The 21960-nt window shown below is 43.3% G+C and overlaps 1 protein-coding gene and 2 pseudogenes across 2 annotated transcripts in view; all 3 read left to right on the top strand.

Annotated features, from left to right (window-relative positions):
• SLC9A7 (solute carrier family 9 member A7) overlaps nucleotides 1-21960 on the top strand; it is a 144496-nt gene that overhangs the window by 91062 nt on the left and 31474 nt on the right. For both annotated transcript variants that reach the window (XM_032258477.1, XM_032258478.1), the window contains exons 6-12: nucleotides 7235-7340; nucleotides 7735-7876; nucleotides 11681-11786; nucleotides 14313-14401; nucleotides 14495-14608; nucleotides 16881-16992; nucleotides 21330-21483. In XM_032258477.1, coding sequence (XP_032114368.1) covers nucleotides 7235-7340; nucleotides 7735-7876; nucleotides 11681-11786; nucleotides 14313-14401; nucleotides 14495-14608; nucleotides 16881-16992; nucleotides 21330-21483 — 823 coding nt within the window. The remainder of the gene's footprint in view (nucleotides 1-7234; nucleotides 7341-7734; nucleotides 7877-11680; nucleotides 11787-14312; nucleotides 14402-14494; nucleotides 14609-16880; nucleotides 16993-21329; nucleotides 21484-21960) is intronic.
• LOC116536692 lies at nucleotides 7886-8900 on the top strand (annotated as a pseudogene).
• Nucleotides 17560-20064, top strand: LOC116536697 (annotated as a pseudogene).

The raw sequence follows: 21960 nt of genomic DNA, 5'->3' as shown, positions 1-21960 counted from the left end.
AATTCTGATATTGGCAGCCTGGGAAATATAGTAGAGCCTCATCCCCACAAAAAAAATTTTTTTTTTAATTTAGCTGGCCATGTTGGTACATGCCTATAGTCCCAGCTGCTCAGGGCGAGGGTGTTGAGGCAAGATGATTGCTTGAGCCCAGGAGTTTGAGGCTGCAGTGAGCTGTGATCGCACCACTGAACTTCAGCCTGGGCGACAGAGCAAGATCTTGTCTTTAAAAAATAAAACAGAAAACTTTATAGTATTAGGATACAGAGTGGTATTGACTGATATGAAGGAATAAGAATCCTTGTCCCTGATTACTGTACTTGGCTTCAGACATGAGTCATTGGCCTTCTGCCCAAAGGTGACACAGTATGTGTGGGATAGTGTAGGCTGCACTGTGTCAGGGAGCCTTCTCTGTTCTGTGGTCATGTGTCATGGCTGCCGTGTGCCATCTGGTGGGCTTTTGTTTTAGATGGATCCACAATTAAAGAAAAAAAACACATTTCCACCCCGTGGTGCCTTCCTAGGCAGCCACCGGAGAATACAAGTACTATTCCTTCCTGTAAGCCATCATGATATCATTTCCCCAATATTAATTCATCACCTTTTTACTCTTTGAGTCAATCAGCCTGACTCACAGGTTTCTATTTCATTCATTCATTCATTAATTCACTCATTCATTCATTTATATTTTTTTGAGACAGAGTCTCTGTCGCCCAGGCTGGAATGCAATGGCATGACCTCAGCTCACTGCAGCTTTGACCTCCCAGGGCTCAAGTGATTCTTCCACCTCGGCCTCCAGATTAGCTGGGACTACCAGCATGCCTGGTTAATTTTTGTATTTTTTGTAGAGATGGGGTTTCACCATGTTGGCCAGGCTAATCGCAGACGTCTGAGCTCAAAAATCCACCTGCCTTGGCCTCTGAAAGTGCTGGAATTACAGGCATGAGCCACCACACCCGGCACGGGTTTCATGATTTGGGATCTGTGTTGTCCAAGACCATTTCTCTAGTTGCATCATTTGGGCTGGTCAGTCTTTTGCTCATCCTTTGGGACTTGGTTCAAATGTGCTACCTGCCGAGTCACTGTTCCTAGACTCCTTCAATAACTACTCCCTCAGATCTTTGAGTTAGGTGTGTGTTGTACACGACAGTACTTGCCACTTTGTAATGTGTGCTCACAAGTGCTAAGTGCCCTTGAGTACACGGATGAAGGGTCCAAGAAAAGTTAGTTGAATGAACACATTTAGGTCCTTGAGTTTTTCCTTCTTCATATATCTGCCATTCTTTTGTTTTTCCCACTTCCTGCACCCAGTGGTCCTCACTTAGTTAATTGTGATTTCTCAGTCTGTGTCAAGTTGGAAACAGCTGTGACCCTGCTCACCCTGATTTCAAGGGTTCTGCTGTAGGGAGGAGGGCAATCTGTTTCATCTCTCCCATTAGAAACCACTTACCCAGTCTGTCATCCCTGTCCCATCCTCTTCCAGTTGTCAGCACACACATCCCTCCTTGTGGACAGGTACACACTTGCTCAGGAGGGGCACAGCAGGGTTCCTGATCTGTTTTGTGAGGATAATGAGCAGGGAGAATGAGAAGTTGAAACTTAGATCAGTACTATGTAAGTGTTTATTGTTATTATTATTAATTATGCTTTTAGGCCAGGTGTGGTATGCATCTGTGGTCCCATCTACTTGGGAGGCTGAGGTGGGGGCTTGCTTAAGCCCTGGAGTTCCAGCCTACAGTGAACTATTATCACACCACCATACCCCAGCCTGGGCAACAGAGCAAGACCCTGTCTCAAAAAAAATAAATAAATGTGATTTTTTGTCTTGAATAAATGAATTAAGTATATATTGCTTTTTTTTTTTTTTTAACCATAAGTAACTAGTATTTCAGGAAAACCATGTTCAAAAGTTGGAAGGCCTTTGGGGCCCATGTAGCTCAGACCCTCACTTGACTAAATCCTCCAACTTTGCTGTGTGCTGAGCCCTCTTGGCCAGTGGTGGCTATGTCGGGTGTCTTCTGCTTGACCCTGCAGATGATTGACTCACCACCCCCTCCACCCTCCTCCTGGCCCCCGGAGGCTGATTTGTACGGAACATGCCAGAGGGTCCTTTGCCTTCTGGTTTCCCATTGGGTTTGTCCAAGGGGGAGCACCAGTGGGAGCCCGGAAAGAGAATGAAGATACAGGATTCAGGCAGACCATCTGCATCCTTTGATCAGAGGCCATAGCTCCTGTGAGGCACCCTCTCTGTATAGCTCCAGGTTCTGGTAATCACTCTTTTTCCTGGAGCCTTCAGCCTAGCAATGATACAAAAACTCCCCAATTCCAGCCACAAGTACTGCCTTCTCTCTTATGGTTTCCCCGTGCTCTGCCCTCACTTTTATAAATAACTTCCCTATTAAACTCTCCTCAAATTGTTCAATTTGAGGGTGCCATCTGTTTTCTGCCAGGACCCTGACTGATAGAGTCTTAGGACCCAGAGCTCCTGGCCTGCCAAGCCTGGGCTGTTCATCGAGATCAGCCTCTATCAGTATTGAGTCCCTGAGGGGTTGATGTGAATAGAGGCCTCCTGTGCTAACCCACAGTGCACATGCTATATGGGTGAGGAAGAAGATTTCTCATGTAATCAATCACTGAGATTTGGAGGAATTTTGATACTGCAGCATAAAGCAGCCCATCACACAGGGCCTGTTTTTTTAAATCTCTGAATTGGGGGAAATGAGAACACTACCCGCCATATAGGGTTTTATGAGAACTAAATGGAATTGTAAAATGCCTAGCATAGTGCCTGCTGCATGGTAAGTGCTCAATAATTATTGTCATTATCACTGTTCATTTTTCTTCAACATTGAGTTAAAATAAGCCAATTCTTATGTCATAATATGATAAACTCCTAGAGTAAAAGTTTCATGTAAATATTTCTCATGTAATAAATAATACAGAAAATAACTTTGTAAAGCCAAATTCCTAAAGATCTTTCCTACTGTGTAACCTGCTGAGCTGTATTTGAGGATAAAAGAAAGAGATTAACTTTGCATCTTGTGTTAACATCTGTATTGTGAAGATGACATGTCCTTTAAGAACTGCTGATAGGCATAAACCCTATTGATGTCTGGTTAGTGTCTGAATGCATAAAGTAGTGATTTTAGCTCCTTGATTTATAATAATGCAGAGTAGCTTCATGACATAGTAGACATTTTTCAAGTCCAAATTATGTTTGCTTACCCTCAATAAATAAACTTTTTTCCAAAGGAAAATATGATGAGAATAGTGTCATTTTGAAATCTCCCTTAATCCCTAAGAAGAATACAGAAAGTAGGCCGGGCGCGGTGGCTCACGCCTGTAATCCCAGCACTTTGGGAGGTCGAGGCGGGTGGATCACGAGGTCAAGAGATCGAGACCATCCTGGTCAACATGGTGAAACCCCGTCTCTACTAAAAATACAAAAAATAAGCTGGGCATGGTGGTGTGTGCCTGTAATCCCAGCTACTCAGGAGGCTGAGGCAGGAGAATTGCCTGAACCCAGGAGGCGGAGGTTGTGGTGAGCCGAGATCGCGCCATTGCACTCCAGCCTGGGTAACAAGAGTGAAACTCCGTCTCAAAAAAAAAAAAAAAAAAAAGAAAAAAAAAAAGAAGAAGAATACAGAAAGCAAGACAGCAAAAGAAAAAACACAGAGAGCTAAGAGGGCAGTCATGATGGCATGTATCTATTGTCCCAGCTACTCAAGAGGCTGAGATGGAAGGATCACTTGAACCCCAGGAGTTCAAGTCCAGCCTGGGCAGCATAGTGAGACTTTGTCTTAAAAATAAAATAAAATGAAACTTATGGACAGGGCATCCCACTATCTACCACCAGCAGTGAGACATGCATACTGAAATAGCAACTGTGCAGAGAAGAAAAGGGGGTGCTGATCATTTGACTGTCAGGGAACCTAAAACTATTCCACAATTGTTTATTCTCAAAAGGAGGATCCCTACTGAGAATAAAGAGGTTTGTGGGCATATCTGATGGTAGTTAAAAATAGGAGGGAGCTTTACAGGCACCAATTTGTGGGTAAATGGAAGGAGACTGGAGGAGATTAGAGGCTGCAGGAGTGGCATGAGTGGTCAGGGCTCCCAGAGATACCCAGCAAAGATATTTCTGGAAGGACAGAGTAGCTCCCTAAAAACTAACTGCTAAGACCATAAACCCTGATTGATAGGGCATGAAAGGAGGAAGAAAGCTCAGACACAAAGGAGAAGAAGGCCAGAAGCAGTGGATCTCAGAAAGTATTGAGAAGGTGGCCATACCCAGAGGCCATGTTTTTTTGTTTGTTTGTTTTTTTTTTTCTTGAGACAGAGCTTTGCTCTTGTTGCCCAGGCTAGAGTGCAATGGCGTGATCTCAGCTCACTGCAACCTCTGCCCGGGTTCAAGTGATTCTCCTGCCTCAGCCTCCCAAATAGCTGGGATTACAGGAATATACTACCACACCGAGCTAATTTTATATTTTTAGTAGAGATGGGGTTTCTCCATGTTGGTCAGGCTGGTCTGGAACTCCCGACCTCAGGTGATCCACCCACCTTGGCCTCCCAAAGTGCTGGGATTACAGGTGTGAGCCACCATGCCCGGCCCAGAGGCCGTGTTTTTAATACTTTAACATAAAACCCAGAAGAGGGAGCCCTGGAGCCATGAAACTAGGAGAGCTCTTCTGGGCTCACTCCTACCCCTTACACACCTCACTTAAATATGTGCAACAGAAATGGATTGAGGTTGAACTTCGTGCAAACATATTGTAAGAGAAATATGGGAACAAACCCTCTAAATAATAAAGCTACAGTTAATAGAGTCATACCAGAAGAAAAATAGGCCCCTAAAAGGTGAAACTTTATTAATATTCCAAGAGCAGCTAAAGGAAATTAAGAACGTGATAGAAGTTATGAAAGAACTGCATGCATCAGGAATGGAAAATTCAGGCCGGGCACGGTGGCTCACGACTGTAATTCTAGCACTTTGGGAGGCCAAGGCAGGCAGATCACTTGAGGCTGGGAGTTCAAGACCAACCTGGCCAACATAATGAAACCCCGTCTCTGCTAAAAATACAAAAAATTAGCCAGGCATGATGGTGCGTGCCTGTAATCCCAGCTACTCGGGAGGCTGAGAAAGGAGAATTGGTTGAACCCAGAGGTGGAGGTTGTAGTGAGCTGAGATTGCACCATTGCACTCCAGCCTGGGTGACAGAGCAAGACTCCATCTCAAAAAAAAAAAAAAAAAAAAAAAAAAAAAAAAAAAAAAAAAAAAAAAAGATTGAAAAAATCAGACATGAGGGAACTAAACAATAGGGCATTATGGGACAAAAGCCAACAGTAAGGAATGGAAGGGGAACCTATAGAGTAAAAAGATGTAAAAAGCACATTTTTTTAAAGTGGGCAAAACCAAACGATAGTGTCAGGGAATGTGCATTTGGGTGACTAAATGATAGGGAAAGGCAAGAAAATGATGACCATAAAATTTAGGTTAGTGGTTCCCTTTAAATGAAGGAAGAGGCTTCAGATTGGGATGGGACATATGGAGGACTGAGAAAGTTCCATTTCTTGAACTGGGCTGGGAGGTGGTTACAAGACTGGTTGGCTTATAATAGCTCACTAAACATTTGTTTGGCTTGGTTTCCTAATTGTATCAATTAGTAATGCTTTTGGCTGCAAAGGACAGACAAACCTGGCTAATCCCTGCTTAAACAAGTAGATATTTATCTTGGGTATCAATACTGGGCTGATGTCACGGCTTCCACTACAGCGAGGCATCCAGGCACTCAATCTTTCTGCTGCACTGCTCTGGGGTTTCAGTCACACATCAGTTGCCGCATGGAGGAAAGATGACTGCATTGGTGTCTGGCCTCTCTGCCCTCTTCCCAACAGGAAGAGGTGGTGCTTTCTGCAAGGGAAGCTGGGAAAGTGAGTGTTTAGATTTTGCAGTCCTATGGTAGAAACCATCGAGAGAGGGTAGTTGGGTATGAGTGTTGAGAGAGAACACGGCTTGCGTTCATGTATCTAGAGGGGTGGTTCTCAACCAGGGGCAATATTGCCCCCACCCAACCCCCGTCATTATTTTAAGCAACACACACACACTATATTTCAAAGGCTTGGCACAAAGTTGGAATTTATAATATCTAATTAATCTTTTTTTTTTGAAATGGGTTTTGTTTTTTTTTTTTTTCCTTTGTTGGGCTGCCATTTTTTATTATGATGGAACATATACATTGGAAAGTCACAAAGGAAGCATGCAGGTGATCCATCTACCTGATAAAATGTCTAACTCACTAGTAAATAAATGCAACTCCCCAGTAAATAAATGAAAATTAAAAGAAGAAATTCTGTGGCTTTAACATCAAATTATAGCCCAAATCCAATCATTTGTCACCACCTGCATTGCTCCCAGCTGGGCGAAGCTATCATCCTCTCTTGCATAGTTTATTGCAATAGGTCACCTAACTGGTCATCCCGCTCTGCCTTTGCTCCACTTCAGTCAGAGTGGTTTCTGCACAACATAAGCCATTTCACAATTGGTTCAAATTCTCTAATGGCATCCCATTGCCCAGGCTGGAGTGCAATGGTGCAATCTTGGTGCACTGCAACCTCTGCCTCCCAGGTTCAAGTGATTCTCCTGCCTCAGCCTCCCAAGTTACTGGGATTACAGTTGTGTACCACCATGCCTGGCTAATTTTGTATTTTTAGTAGAGATGGGGTTTCACTGTGTTGGTCAGTCTGGGCTCAAACTCCTGACCTCAGGTGATCCACCTGCCTCGGCCTCCCAAAGTGCTGAGATTACAAGCATGAGCCACTGTACCCAGCCAAAATCTCATTAATCACTTTTGTAATAACTTTGTTATTTTAACGTTGGCTCTATTGAGCCAGAGAAATCAAAGAGATTTCAACCCACTGGTGAAGCCAAATCACATTGATTGTCTTTATTTTTTGAAGTTCTATAACAGATACTTTCAAAGTGTGATGGGATCACAGTGGAAAGCATAGTGTTTTGGTGCAGTGTCATTAGACTCAAGCATCATCTCAAAGCTCCTTCAGATATGGAAGATTGCCGTTTTCACTTCTGCCACCGATAGGCAAGTCCATCTTTGACTCCCTTGCTGTCTCTTGAACCACCCAGTCCTATTCAAGATAGGAATTGCCTCTATAAATCTGTAATCAGTGGTTTAAGGTCAGAAACCAAAACTAATTTCTGTGCTTTCCGCTCACTTTTCAGTGACTGTGCTGGCAATATTTAATGAATTGCATGCAGATGTGGATCTTTACGCACTTCTGTTTGGAGAGAGCGTCCTAAATGATGCTGTTGCTATTGTACTGTCCTCGTAAGTAGCAATGTTTCTGCTGGGGAAGAGACATCACGGTTTCCTGTATGCTTTGGGCAAAATTCAGAGGCTTATCTTAAATGTGTTAAATATTGAATTGGGCGTTTTTCTAAATGAGATTTATCAGCTTTGTGGATAAAATTGCATTGCTTTGTGTGCCCAGCAGCAATCAGATGCTGATGCCAGCGTAACATGGTGGCTGCAGATTAAATTAAGTGAATTTACCCTGGGCAATGCTGGCTGCAGATTAAATTAAATGAATTTGCCCTGGCCAATGCTTGGCAAAATGTAGATACCTATGTTTGTCGATATTTTCAGGCACCATGGTGTAAAACCAGTGCAGTCTTAAAAAAACAAAAACAAAAAAAACCTCTCTCTTCTTTTTAAACTTCAGGTCTATTGTTGCCTACCAGCCAGCGGGACTGAACACTCACGCCTTTGATGCTGCTGCCTTTTTTAAGTCAGTTGGCATTTTTCTAGGTATATTTAGTGGTTCTTTTACCATGGGAGCTGTGACTGGTGTTGTGACTGCTCTAATATCCTTTTTGTAGTTTCGGCTCCTGCCCGGGTATGTGTGTGTGGCATTATACTTTCAAAACGAAAGTTCTCAGCTGTTCTTTCAAATCAGAATCTTACATTGACTGTTCACTGGGGTGTGATGGCTCCTGAAATATGTTAGTTTGTTAAAGCGTGACAATTGGGTCTCTAGCTGAGAGTCTGAGAAAACGTTTAGGAATGCAACCTTAGACTTCACTCTGTCTTCACCTTTGCTTTTTCTCTCTGTTCCTTGTGATCCAATTGGAACATCAGTTTCAGGGGGGCCAAAAGAGCTGAGGAGCCAGGAGGAGGCTGGGAATCAGGGACTACTGGCTGGGAAGTACTTTAGTCCCAGCTAGCTGCTGCCACCTGCTGTTCAGGGCCGCACGGTGTTATATGGTGATAGCTAATTGGTAGCCTTCCATAAGCAAAGAATGGCCCAATATTTAGTTTAAAGAAACTAAAAAACAAAGTGTGGATGCTATCGGTCCATGCTGCCCATCCCGCTGCCTGCCCACCCAGCATCCGCCACCGCCATGGGAGTGCAGGTGGAAACCATCTCCGAGGGAGACGGGTGCACCTTCCCGAAGTGCAGCCAGACCTGCATGGTGCACTAAGCCCGGATGCTTGAAGATGGAAAGAAATTTGATTCCTCCTGGGACACAAACAAGCCCTTTAAGTTTATGCTAGGCAAGCAGGAGGTGATACAAGGTTGGGAAGAAGGAGCTGCCCAGATGAGCGTGGGTCAGAGAGCCAAACCGACTGTATCTCCAGATTATGCCTACGGTGCCACTGGGCACCCAGGCATCATCTCACCATGTGCCACTCTCATCTTCGATGTGGAGCTTCTAAAACTGGAATGACAGGAATGGCCTCCTCCCTTAGCTCCTTGTTCTTGGATCTGCCATGGAGGGATCTGGTGCCTCCAGATACGTGCACATGAATCCATATGGAGCTTTTCCTGATGTTCCACTCTGCTCTGTATAGACATCTGCCCTGACTGAATGTGTTCTGTCACTCAGCTTTGCTTCTAACCCATCCATTTCCTCTTCCCCTTCCCCTTCATATGTGTGTTTACCTAAACTATATGCCATGTAAACCTCAAGTTATTCATTTTATTTTGTTTTCATTTTGGGGTGAAGATTCAGTTTCAGTCTTTTGGATCTAGGTTTCCAATTAAGTACATGTTCAAGTATAAACAGCACAAGTGATAGGTTAACTTTAAAATAGGAATTTATGTTGGGGAGGTTGCAAGAATATCTTAATTTTTTGGATGAAATTTTAATCTATTATATATTAAACATTCTTACTGCTATGCTGCAAAGCCATAACACATTTGAGGCACGATTGAGGGCTGTGTTATTCTCCAAGTTGAGAGATGATCTTGGGTTAAATTAAAAGTCCTACCTAAAACTGAGGTGGGGATGGGGAAAGCCTTCGCCTCCACCAGTCCCACCCCAGCCTCCCCTTCAACCTTCTGCCTTTGAAAGCAGATCATTTTCACTGCAATGTTGGGCACTACAGGTGTCTGCCCCTGGGCCAGCAGGGACCTCTGAAGCCTTCTTTGTGCCTTTTTTTTTTTTTTTTTTTTCCATCCTGTGTTTTTTCTAATGGACTTTCAGGAATTTGTAATCTCATAACTTTCCAAGCTCCACCACTTCCTAAATCTTAAGAACTTTAATTGACAGTTTAAATGGAAGGTGCCGTTTGTAGACTTAACACCTAATGAAAGCCGAGCCATCACGACAAATCCTTGAACATTCTCTTAAGAATGATGCTGGCCATCGCAGCTTCAGCATCTCCTGTTTTTCGATGCTTGGCTCCCTCTGCTGATCTTAAAGTTTCCTGGCTTTTCCTCCCTCAGCCCCTTCTTACCCCTTCGCTGTCCTGTGTAGTGATTTGGTGAGAGAAATCATTGCTGCCCCCTCCCCACAGCACCACATATGAGTTTCAAGTTTTATTATTTGCAATAAAAGTGCTTTATGCCAGCTTTTCTCAAAAACAAAACAAAACAAAAAAACAGTGTGGCAAGAGCAGGCATCCCCTCACAGGTGTGCTGAGTCCTGCATCATATCTCTTTGGTGGGCATTACTAATGTAATTTAAACCACATCATTCCAACGTGTAGTTGATATGGAAAAAATAACATTATGATAAAAATAATTACTGAGATTTTATACATCCAGTCTTTGTGCCAAGCCTTTGAAATATGGTATGTGTGCCAATGGCTCACGCCTGTAATCTCAGCACTTTGGGAGGCTGAGGTGGGCAGATCACCTGAAGTCAGGAGTTTGAGACTAGCTTGGCCAACATGGTGAAAACCTGTCTCTACTAAAAATACAAAAATTAGCTGGATGTGGTGGCACATGCCTGTAATCCCAGTTAATTGGGAGGCTGAGGCAAAGAATCACTTGAACCAAGGTAGCAGAGGTTACAGTGAGCCAAGACCACACCATTGCACTCCAGCTTGGGTGACAGAGCAAAACTCCATCTCAAAAAAAAAAAAAAAAAAAAAAATATATATATATATATATGGTGTGTTTGTTGCTCTTACCACACGTCTCAATTTGGACTAGCCACATTATAACTGTTCAGTAGCCACATGTGGCCAGTCCACATTGGATAGCGCAGATTTAAATTGTTTTATTCACAAGGGCCCTTTTGATGCCCTGGAGATGTATATTGCTCAGTGAAATCCCTCATGAGATGCTTCTGTGGTGACTCTGTGTCAAATGGCACTGTTATGAGAAGGATCTCTGGTCCCAAAAGATGACACCAGCACCTGTTAGCTGCCCCAGGAATTGTGCATTTCTTTCTTTCCCATGCCTTCATTAGGCACCTGCTGTGGACTCAGGCGGCCTCAGTGGTGCACAGGGATCAGGGTCTCACAGGCCTTGTCTTCACAACCCTGCTGCAACCAACCCACCAAGCCAGCCTGGCATCATGACCGTGCATCTCAGAACCATGGGCATTCAAGGAACACGGAAGACCAGTTGCCAGTTTTTCTAGAAAGCTGAATATTTTAAAAACAGCCTTATTGAGATATAATTTATATACCATACAAGTCACCCATTTAAATTCAATGGCTTTTGGTTTATTACATGATATTTTTGTTTTTTTGACTAAGTCTTGCTTTGTTGCCCAGGCTGGAGTGCAGTGGTGCAATCTCAGCTCACTGAAACCTCTGCCTCCTGGTTTCAAGTGATCCTCAGCTTCCTAAATAGCTGGGATTACAGATGTGTGTCACCACACCCTGCTAATTTTTGTATTATTAATAGAGACGGGGTCTCACTATGTTGGCCAGACTAGTCTCCAACTCCTGACCTCAGGTGATCCACCCACCTTGGCCTCCCAAAGTGCTAGGATTACAGGTGTGAGCCACTGTGCCTGGCCTACATGATTAATTTTTTTAAATTGTAGTAAAACATATCTAACAAGATTTGCCATTTAACCATTTTTAAGTGCACAATTCTGGGGGCATTAAGTACATTCACAGTGTCATGTAGCCATTCTCCTGTCTACTTTCAGAGCTTTTTCATCATCCCAAACAGCATCTCTGTACCCATTAAACAATATCTCCCAGTTTCTTCCTCCCTCTAGCCCCTACAAAACTCGTGTTCCACTGGAAAGCTAAATTTTTATTACTTAAGAGATCTCCAGCAGATTTAGAGCCTCAAAAAAAAAAGGGGGGGGTTGAAGGGAAAGGCTAGCCCTTTGGGGAGGGGTCCTGGGCTAGTAGAGTGTGTGGTTCTTGGTGGCTGTGATACATGTACCTGGAGACAGGGTCCTTGACAGAATGCCAACGTGACCAAGTTTACCAAACTGCACTGCTTCCCCCTGCTGGAGACAGCACTCTTCTTCCTCATGTCCTGGAGCACATTTCTCTTGGCAGAAGCCTGCGGATTTACAGGTAGGTTTTCTCTACTCTTGGACCACCCTTGTCCTCACTGCAGTGGGGGCTATGGGAGCTTGAAGGAAGGGAAGAATTTTTCAATAGCAGCTGCATGGCGTTTAACTGTCTAGCACATGTCCATATGGAGGATTGCTGAGCAAGGCTAGTATTCTGCCTTAAATGGATTGTGAGACTTTCCAAAAGCTACAGATTTTTTTAGATTTTATTTTTTTAGAGACAAGGTCTTGCTGTGTCACCCAGGCTGGAGTGCAACAGCACAGTCATAGCTCACTGTAACCTCGAACTCCTAGGCTCAAGGGATCTTCCCCCTTCACCTTCCCAAGTACCTGGGACCATAGGCATATATCATACCCAGTAACTGTTTTGTTTTTTTAGAGATGATGTTTGCTATGTTGTCCAGGCTAGTCTCAAACTCCTGGCCTTAAGTGATCCTCTTACCTCAGCCTCCCAAAGCACTGCGATTACAGGCATGAGCCACCATGCCCAGCCTGAAAAACTAGATTTTAATGATAAAGTTGATCATTCCAAAGTCAGTTATGTTTTTGAGTACACATTCTAACTATAAATAGATGTTAAGGTGCAAAGAATCTATTAAAATCTTATTTGTATATTTCCCTTGATTGCTATGTTATTTTACAAACAGTAGCAATAACAAGCAAAATATATGTGTCCTTTAAAAGGTGATTTTTGTGCCATGTATGGTGGCTTACACCTGTAATCCCAGCACTTTGGGAGGCCGAGGCAGGTGGATCACCTGAGGTTGGGAATTCGAGACCAGCCTGACCAACATGGAGAAACCCTGTCTCTACTAAAAACACAAAATTAGCCGGGCGTGGTGGTGCATGCCTGTAATCTCATCTACTCGGGAGGCTGAGGCAGGAGAATCTCTTGAACCCAGGAGGCGGAGGTTGCGGGTGAGTTGAGATCGCACCATTGCACTTCAGCCTGGGCAACAAGAATTCACTCTCTTTTTTTGAGAGCGAAACTCTGTCTCAAAAAAAAAGTGATTTTGCATCTGCTCAGATGAATGTGAACATGGTTTTTAATTGTTGTGTCTCTGGGCTCTTTAATCATTGTTTTTCAGTATCACATTTTTATGGTGTCAGTTTCATATAGTGTTAGTGTGGTGAAACATGGTTTTGCTTCCTCACATTCTCTCATTTAAAAAAAATGAATTTTTCCATTAGAAGATTCAAATACAATTACTGTACATAATCCAGGTACTTAGGATGTACTTTTATCACCTTTTCAAAATACTGTAGCAAATCTTTATATGCAGCATTGCAAAATGCCCCACTTCCTTAAATTTAACAGTTATCCATAAATGTGTAGTCAAAGTCCGAGGTGTGTCAGTTGTCTCGCACAACAAAATGGTTACCATTCACCAGAAATACAGAAGATCAGGGCTTCGATAAATGGAGTAGTACTCTTGATCTATTTTGTCTGAAGCCCTAGATTGTGTAAAAATATAGACCAGGCATGGTGGCACATGCCTGTATAATCCCAGCACTTTGGGGCCAAGGCAGGCGGAACCCTGGAGCTCAGGAGTTTGATACCAGCCTGAGCAAGATGGTGAAACCCCGTCTCTACAAGAAAATACAAAAATTAGCTGGGTGTGGTGGCGTGCACCTGTAGTTCCAGCTACTCGGGAGGCTAAGGTGGGAGGATCACTTGAGCCTCGGAGATAGAGGCTGCAGTGAGCCGAGATCATGCCACTGTCCTCCACTGAGGGATATGTAATATATAATCCACTGTGGGATTATATACATATATATTTTTTGAGACAGAACGAGACCCCTGTGTCAAAAAATATATATGAATATAAAGTATTAGTTTGAAATTCAGTTCATTCATTCTAAAAACAGGGAAGAATATGACAAAAATTTGGATGGGCCCTCACAGTCTCTTTGAGGCAATGAATGCTATATGCCAACTACCAGATGGTAGTTGGAGGAGTTTAGAGGAGACAAGAAATGTCCTTAAAACTGGAACAAAAGGGGGATGTTGAGGTACTTGGCTTTGAAGGAAGGCAGGGTTGGGAGACAGAAAGGTTGATATGAGAGGTGAGGGGTTGTAGGCGTGTTCTATAATAGAAAACTTTCTTGATAAAAGGTTGCCGTCTGTCACCCAGGCTGGAGTGCAGAGGTGTGATCATGGCTCACTGCAGCCTCAACCTCCCAGGCTCAAGCAATCCTCTCACCTCAGCTCTCCCAAGTAACTGGGACCACAGGCCCATGCCACCACATCTGGCTGATGTTTTGTATTTTTGGTAGAGATGGGGTTTTATCATGTTGCCCAGGCTGATCTCAGATTTCTGGGCTCAAGCAATCTGTCCGACTTGGCCTCCTGCAGTGCTGGGATTACAGGTGTGAGCCACTACACCCGGCCCAGTAATAGGAAAGTTTCAAAAATATTCAGGAAGTTGGATATGCTAGGCTTACCTACCTTAACTTTTTGTTCCAGCAGGGTTTTTTCTCCCTGCCTCTTTTTTTTCCATTGATTTTTTGGGGGGTGTTTTAACAGGTGTTGTAGCTGTCCTTTTCTGTGGAATCACACAAGCTCATTACACCTACAACAATCTGTCGGTGGAATCAAGAAGTCGAACCAAGCAGGTAAGAGAGAGTCTTGGTACTCATGAGTTGCCTGCCAACATAGGGAAGGAGGAACTGCAGGCTTTACAGCTTCCTTTTCCTTTCTCTGTGCAGCTCTTTGAGGTGTTACATTTCCTGGCAGAGAACTTTATCTTCTCCTACATGGGCCTCGCGTTGTTTACCTTCCAGAAGCACGTTTTCAGCCCCGTTTTCATCATTGGAGCTTTTGTATCCTTTTCTTGTTCCACCATTTTCTACATGCAGAGACGACCTCTGTTGGAGAAGCTATAATAATAATAGTCATAATAATAATAATATAAAATAATAATGTAATAATATAAACAATCATAAAATAATAATTGCTATTTCTGTTTTAGACAGGTGACCAAGTCTATGCTAGTTCACAGGATTTTTATGATTAAAAAACACAAGTCTTAAGTGGCATTTCATAACACTAAATGTATTTGACTTAAAGGGCTGCATGTATTCCAAGATCATCCTTTCTGCCTTTTCTGTGTAAGATGACCTTTCTGTTAAACTGGTGCTCAGCAGGTGATAGTTTGTTTTGTAAAATGCCCTTTTGGTGAATCTAAAAGTCAGCAACCATGTCAGTCCCCAGTGTTATTTCTGACAATTCATTGCCGCATGAATTCCAATCCAGGAGGTTCCCTGATTTGGACGACCCAAAGGTTCTGTTTCTCTTGCTCCAGACTACGTCTGCAGCATGGGCAGCCCTTCCTCACACTGCCCAGGGATGCTTGCAGGCAGTGTCCCTACTTTTTGTCAAGCTGCCCTGCCGCTGCATGTGGATCATGGTGGAAAAGATTCTTCCCCACCCCCACCAAAGAGAGGAAAAGGAAAAAGAAAAATGAGGGGAAGAAAATATATAATAGAAAAGTACTTGTTTCCTTGGTCTGGGCCTGTTGTAAATGCAGTTTCTGGAAAAGAGACATAGTTTGGGGGATTGGCTTCTCTCGTGTGCCTAGCAGTGGATGGGCAGCTGAGAGTTTTGCTCACTTGGCCTCAGGTACTGTTTTTATTAAAGCAAACTTTTCTGGGGCTTGATTTCAAGATACTGAGCACAGTCCCCTATTGCTGGACATTCCCATTTGCCTTTTTTGAGGCCTCATGATTATCCTTAGGTTTTGGAATGCTGGCAAAAAAGGAGTGTTTTTCTCTTCTGGGCTTAATTTATTGTGCATGAATGACCAACCCTCACCAAGCTGCTGGACAGTGACACTGGCCTAATGCAATGCTGGAATCCTCGTGAGAGCCTCCTATGCTTAAACTGGTGGCTCATTTCTCGGATTTCCATTCTTACCAGACTAATAGCTAAAAATCTGTAAGATCAGTGTTTTTATTCTGTTTTGAAAAAGACCTTGCATGTTGTTTTGATTTGTATTCCTAGCATGACACCCTGTGAGAGATAGGGGGAGCACAGCCCTGTTTACAGATGAGGACCTGGCGGAGGCCAAGCCGGTTCTCTGCAGATCCTAACTGCTGCTTACCACTTAAGGACTTTTGCTTCTCTTCTGGGATAGAATGTGCCTTATAAGCACTACCTGGCTCCTTCTGCTTAAAACAAAACAGAAAGAAAATGGAAGAAAAACAGGCAATGCTTTACCCTGCAGGAGACAGAGAAGATAGTTCCGCCCTGGCTTCTGTCTGAAACAGCTGCAGTTCCTGCAGCTGGTGTTTTGCCAAAACGGAAGCTCCCTGTTCCTCTGGCTCCCACAGGGGTTCCCTTCTTTGACCAGGGGAGTGTGCAGCTCTCTCAGTTGCGCTATTCTAAACTCAGCAAGTGACAAAGGACCAGTTTCCCTGAATTCTTTGGTTTTCACAGTAGAGTTCCTTTTTCCACACTTTCTTACATCTCCAAAAGACATTTTAGCTACTTAGGTAGAGAAATATCTCCGTGCGTTCATTCTTGTGGGTGATCTGAATGTCTTTTAGTGTTATGAATATTTTAAGTTTCCCCACCTTTTATTTGCAGGCTCTTCCTAGCCATTAAAGTCTCTGATGTTTACTTGCTAATGAAGCCTGTGAGTGCTTATCCAGCAAACTTTTTCTTTATAGTTGGACTACAGGATTAGCAATTTTTCCTTCTAGTGCTTTTTTTTTTAGTAGAGACCAACACACTCTGTCTACTTCTCTCAACTGCACCCCTCGTGCCGTGGTACTTTAGCTTATTTCTGGGCTCCGTTTTAGATAGATTTAGATAGATAGATAGATGCCACTTGAATTAAATCAAGAAGTTACCACAGTGTGTATAACAAGCTAGAAATGATCTCTATGAATCAGGAGGTGGGGAAGGTTGGCCAAATGAGTCCCATTTTTTTTGCTGAGAAACTTACCTAAAGGGAAACTAGACAGCCGGACTTCTTTGCACAGTTCTCTGGACTATAATGAGGCATCATGGCATTCCTAAAATGCGCAGCCGGAGGTTGTGGAGAATGCCATTCTGGAAACTGTTGGGCCCTTAACTCCACCTTGTGGTCAGGTTGCCATCTTCCTGGGCAGAGCCGCACACATCTACCCACTCTCCTTCTTCCTCAACTTGGGCAGAAGGCATAAGATTGGCTGGAATTTTCAACACATGATGATGTTTTCAGGTAAAAAGGCGTAAGTGAAAAGAAAGTGAGTTTTCAGCAGGTAACAAGAATATGATTAAAATACAATCGATAAGGTTCATAAAAAGACAAGCATTCAAGTTTCTGGTCCATTTGTATCCCCTGCAGTGTGGAATAGACAGATGTACATGTTCAATTGAGTTAGTGTTGATTTTACAAACCGTACTACCAAATGTGAACGTTCTCCCCTAAAATATTTGCATTTCTATTTCATCACTACCACTCAAGGGACCTGGAGATATAGTATTTAAAGTGCTTGATTGTTTTCTAGTAGATCTTCATAATCCTTAAGCTTCCCAAAGGGCACCAGATCTAGAATTAGAAGGAAAAGAGCTCCTGATGAGAAAGAACACTGGCCAAGTCACGCAACACCTCCCAGCTGCAGTATCCTCTCTTGTAAAATGATGAAATTGAACTAATTAGCTGAGGTCCCCCAGCTCTAACTTTGTGTGGAACAAAAGAAATAAAATACACTCATGTAAGCAATAAGAACCCAACACTGGGATTTAACAGCTGTGATCATCCTGCTTAATTGACACTGTCCCCCACATGCCCCCCACTTTCACTGTAAAGCTGAGAAGTCTAGAGAAGCCACTGAGGGGACAAAGGACAATAAAGAAAGCTGTGGAAGCAGAGAAAAGAGAGAGCAACAGGCATGAGTGGATGATGCAGTGAGGGTGGTAAGCGTCAGCTTTAGATAAACGAGGCCCAAGTTAGAGCATTTCTGCAGAACAGAACGGAGAGAAGTTAGTTGCAAAAGGCTACTGTGACCCTTTTTTTTTTTTTGAGACAGAGTCTTGCTCTGTTGCCAGGCTGAAGTGCAGTGGCGTGAACTCAGTTCACTGCAACCTCTGCCTCCCAGGTTCAAGTGATTTTCCTGCCTCAGCCTCCTGAGTAGCTGGGACTACAGGCGCGTGCCACCACACCCAGCTAATTTTTGTATTTATAGTAGAGATGGGGTTTCACCCTGTTGGCCAAGATTATCTCGATCTCTTGACCTTGTGATCTGCCCACCTCAGCCTCCCAAAGTGCTGGGATTACAGGCATGAGCCACCATGCCCAGCCAAGACTACTGTGACCCTTAAAAGTACCTCTGTCCTTTCAAGACAGAGAGTGAGTCGCAGCTACCTTTACTGCCACACAGTGGTTCTTGGGGGCCTCACAGAGTCATACTGAGATCAAACCAACAGGCACTGCTCAGTAAAGCAGTCATTTTGTCTCCTGCTAGCTTGCCTCTGAACTTAGATACAGGTATGCTCCTCTAAGATGATTTCCTTTCACTCTGGCAAACACTTGTTGAGCATCCTCTTTTCATAAGCCACAACTCTAGGTTGTGGAGGATGCAAAGACCAGCCTCCTTCATAGAGCCCACAGTCTGCCACAGGGAGGCAGGTATACAAAGAGTTAATTTTCTTCCAGGAGAGGTTGGTGAATTGCACAAAAGAAGTTTGAAAGAAATGTGGACAAGAAGAGAATGGCTCAGAGCCATCTTTGCAAAGGGAGTGGCCTTTGAGCCAGGTTTGGAAGAATGGAACTTCAGGAGGCAGCAGTTTGGGAAGGCAGAAAAGCATTGGCATGCCTGGCTCATTTCAGGGAAGGACAGCAGTCTGGTTTAAATGTCAGATATATGGAGTAATGCAGAAAGAGGGTGAGATTGACCACCACTGCTACCTACAAGCTGTTGATCTGGCACCGCGAGAGTGCCTGGAACCTGGAGAACTGCTTCAGCAGCTGGTACATCACCGCCCGGAGCCTGGAGGCCACAAGGAGGCAAGTGCAGGGGACAGGCGCTGCAAGATGCTGGCTGTAAGTTCGACATCTGCCTCATCTCAGTGCAGAAGAGAGCAATCCGGACGCTCTGGATAGTGCTGGATGCCACTGACCTGATGTGGCTGCCTGTAGTGAGGACTTGGCATCTTAATGAGTGGCACTCTGGAGGTCTGACTGACCTCCATAAAGCAGAAACTGCTGCCAAGCATAGTAAAGATCTGGAGGCATTCCTGTGATGTTTCACCACCTCCCATGGAGCCCAGTCATCCCTTCTACAGCAGCATCAGTAAAGATCGCAGGCATGTAGACCTCACTGAAGATCAGCTACCCTCTTGTGAGAGTCTAAAGGACACATCTGCCAGAGCTCTGCCCCTTTGGAATGAAGAAATAGTTCCCCAGGTAAAGGAGGGGAAATAGGTACTGATTACAGCTCATGGCAACAGCCTCCCTGGCATTGTCAAGCATCTGGAGGGTCTCTGCAGAGTAGAACCTGCCAGCTGCTATTCCCATTGTCCATGAATTGGACAAGAACTCGAAGCCCATCAGATGCATGCAGTTCCTGGAGGATGAAGAGACCGTGCATAAAGCCATGGAAGCTGTGGCTGCCCATTGGGCAGATAAGCTTCTATGTACATATTAGGAGTATGCCAGTGGACAAGAGAAAGATGAGTTGGAGCTAACCCTGTCATCTAGGTCAACTTAAGTATGCTCATTGGCTTCTGTACTAAAAGGATGAGAAGTACACAGTGCTGTTTAATGATATCGCCAATAAAAAATATTTTATGCTGGGAGAAACCTGCCTATCAAAAGGAACTCATCAAGGCTATGAAATACCTGAGGTTTCACTTTAATATTTCTTACCATGCTTACCTAATGAACCAGAAAAATGTATTATATGTGGTCTCTCTCTGATGCCCAAGTTTTCTTCTTTGAGTCAGCATCCTTTGAGAGGCTTAAATGTTGACCAGTGACATAGCTGGCTGGCTGTAGGGTGACCTAGATATATATAAATATTTCACTAGGACAGATTAATAGAAAACATCAACTTTGTGTTCAATGTAACTTTTATTGATGTCACTCTTCTTTAGTGAATTGTAGTGAAGCACTCAGATTACATATATTAATAATTGTGAAATTGGGAAAGTAGAAAAATGTACAAACAGATGAGTAGGTCTAACTTTTTATTCTCTCGCATGTTATGCACACAATCTTGCCCATGGTGAATAAAAATTCATACTAGATACGTACAAAAGAATATAGATTTGGCCTTTTTTTTTTTTTTTTTTTGAGACACAGTCTCGCTCTGTCCTCCAGGCTGGAGTGCAGTGGCACCATGCCAGCTCACTACAACCTCCACCTCCAGTATGCAAGTGATTCTCCCACCTCAGCCTCCCAAGTAGCAGGAGACTACAGGCACATGCCATCATGCCTGGCTAATTTTTGGTAGAGATGGGATTTCACCATGTTGGCCAGGCTGGTCTCGAACTCCTGACCTCAGGTGATCCACCCACCTCGGCCTTCCAAAATGCTGGGATTACAGATGTGAGCCACCCCACCCAGCCAGATTCAGTCTTTACTATAAAATAAATTATGAGCATGATATGGAAAAGAAACAAAAGATCTTAGAAAGATGAACTCTAAAACATTAAACTGATGGTGTTTCTTTTAAAATCCATTAGTGCACATCAGGGATCAGCAAACTACAACCCCTGGGCCACATCTGGCCACTGCCTGTCTTTACATAGCCCACAAGCTACGAATGCCTTATACAGATGAATATTTACACTCTATTTGATGATAGAGAACATTGACTTTGAAACAGCAATTGAGCAAAGTATCTCCTCCAAAAAAAATTTCCCTCTTTTCATTAGTAGACCTGTATTACAACAAAGTGGCCACAATTATTATTATTGACTTTTGATAATAAAAATTTGTGGAAATGTTTGTCTCTAAGATCTAAGTACCCACATAATATTCTTGATTTTGCCTCTTTGCCCACAAAACCTAAAATCTTTAATATCTGGCTGGTTACAGAAAGAGTTCCCCACCCCTGATATAAATTGGGTTATATTTTCACTTCTCTGTATGGCTTCCCCTTTTGCTAAGGAAATGTTGAACTATTTTTCACAAATTTGACGTACTAGTACCTAGCTGTTTTCTTTTCTTTTTTTTTTTTTTTTTCACATTGACTGTGTAGTGCTTGGGTTTTGTTGGGATCACAGTTTTAGCTTATATTATTACTTATTTATATTTATTTTTACTTCATGTTACTAGCAGGAGAATCATTTAAGTAATAAGAGTGTTATTATTCTAAAAACCGTGCTGTACAAAGCAGTGCAATGCTTTTCTCATTGTATTGGGGAGTTTTGCAAAAGACAACATCGAATAAAAGAAAATTGTGCCTTTAAGGTCCTCCTTTCTGAATAAAACAACTTGGCCCCTGAAGCATAAATGAATCGAGTTTATTGGCTCCAAATGGCAGCAGTGGATTTTGAGACAATATTGTCATTTAATCCTTATAAGCAGATCTTCCTCTTTGGTCCCCGCAGGCCTCAGGGGAGCAATGGCATTTGCGTTGGCCATCCGTGACACGGCATCCTATGCTCGCCAGATGATGTTCACGACCACCCTTCTCATCGTGTTCTTCACTGTCTGGATCATTGGAGGAGGCACGACACCCATGTTATCATGGCTTAACATCAGGTTGGTTTGGAACCAAGGCTAATTCTGTCTGAGTATGTCAGCTGTCACTGTTCTTGAGAATGTTCAATACCCTGTGCATGATATGCTGCGGCTTTAGTTCATGGAAGCCTTTTACAGTCTTTTGTTTAGTTTGTGAGGGGGGATTAACAATTTTTTTAAAAGCAGTAAGTAAAAGTTTAGAGTATGGGGTTTTCCAGGAGAAAAAAAAAATGTAGTCATTAAAATTGTTGTCAGTACAAACATACAAAGAATGAGAAATGCCTGGATCTTGCTAGAACAGTGACATTAGAGCAAGAATTTAAAAAGTCTTAAAGCTGTGGGAGAGAAAATAGACCAAGAGCCCCTGGCAGAGTCCAGTATTTCATGTTCCTTTGAAATGAAATCCAGACCCTGAAGAATAAGCTCACCAGCCAGAAATAGAAGCAATTAGAGTTTTATTTTAGTTTTATTTTAGCATGAAGCTGTATGCTGTCTCTT

This window comes from Sapajus apella, unplaced genomic scaffold (assembly GCF_009761245.1).
Source record: "Sapajus apella isolate SASKATOON/1434 unplaced genomic scaffold, GSC_monkey_1.0 scaffold103, whole genome shotgun sequence".
NCBI classification, from domain to species: Eukaryota; Metazoa; Chordata; class Mammalia; order Primates; family Cebidae; genus Sapajus; species Sapajus apella.
Note: the sequence above shows the minus strand (reverse complement) of the source record. Positions and strands in the feature narration are given on the sequence as shown.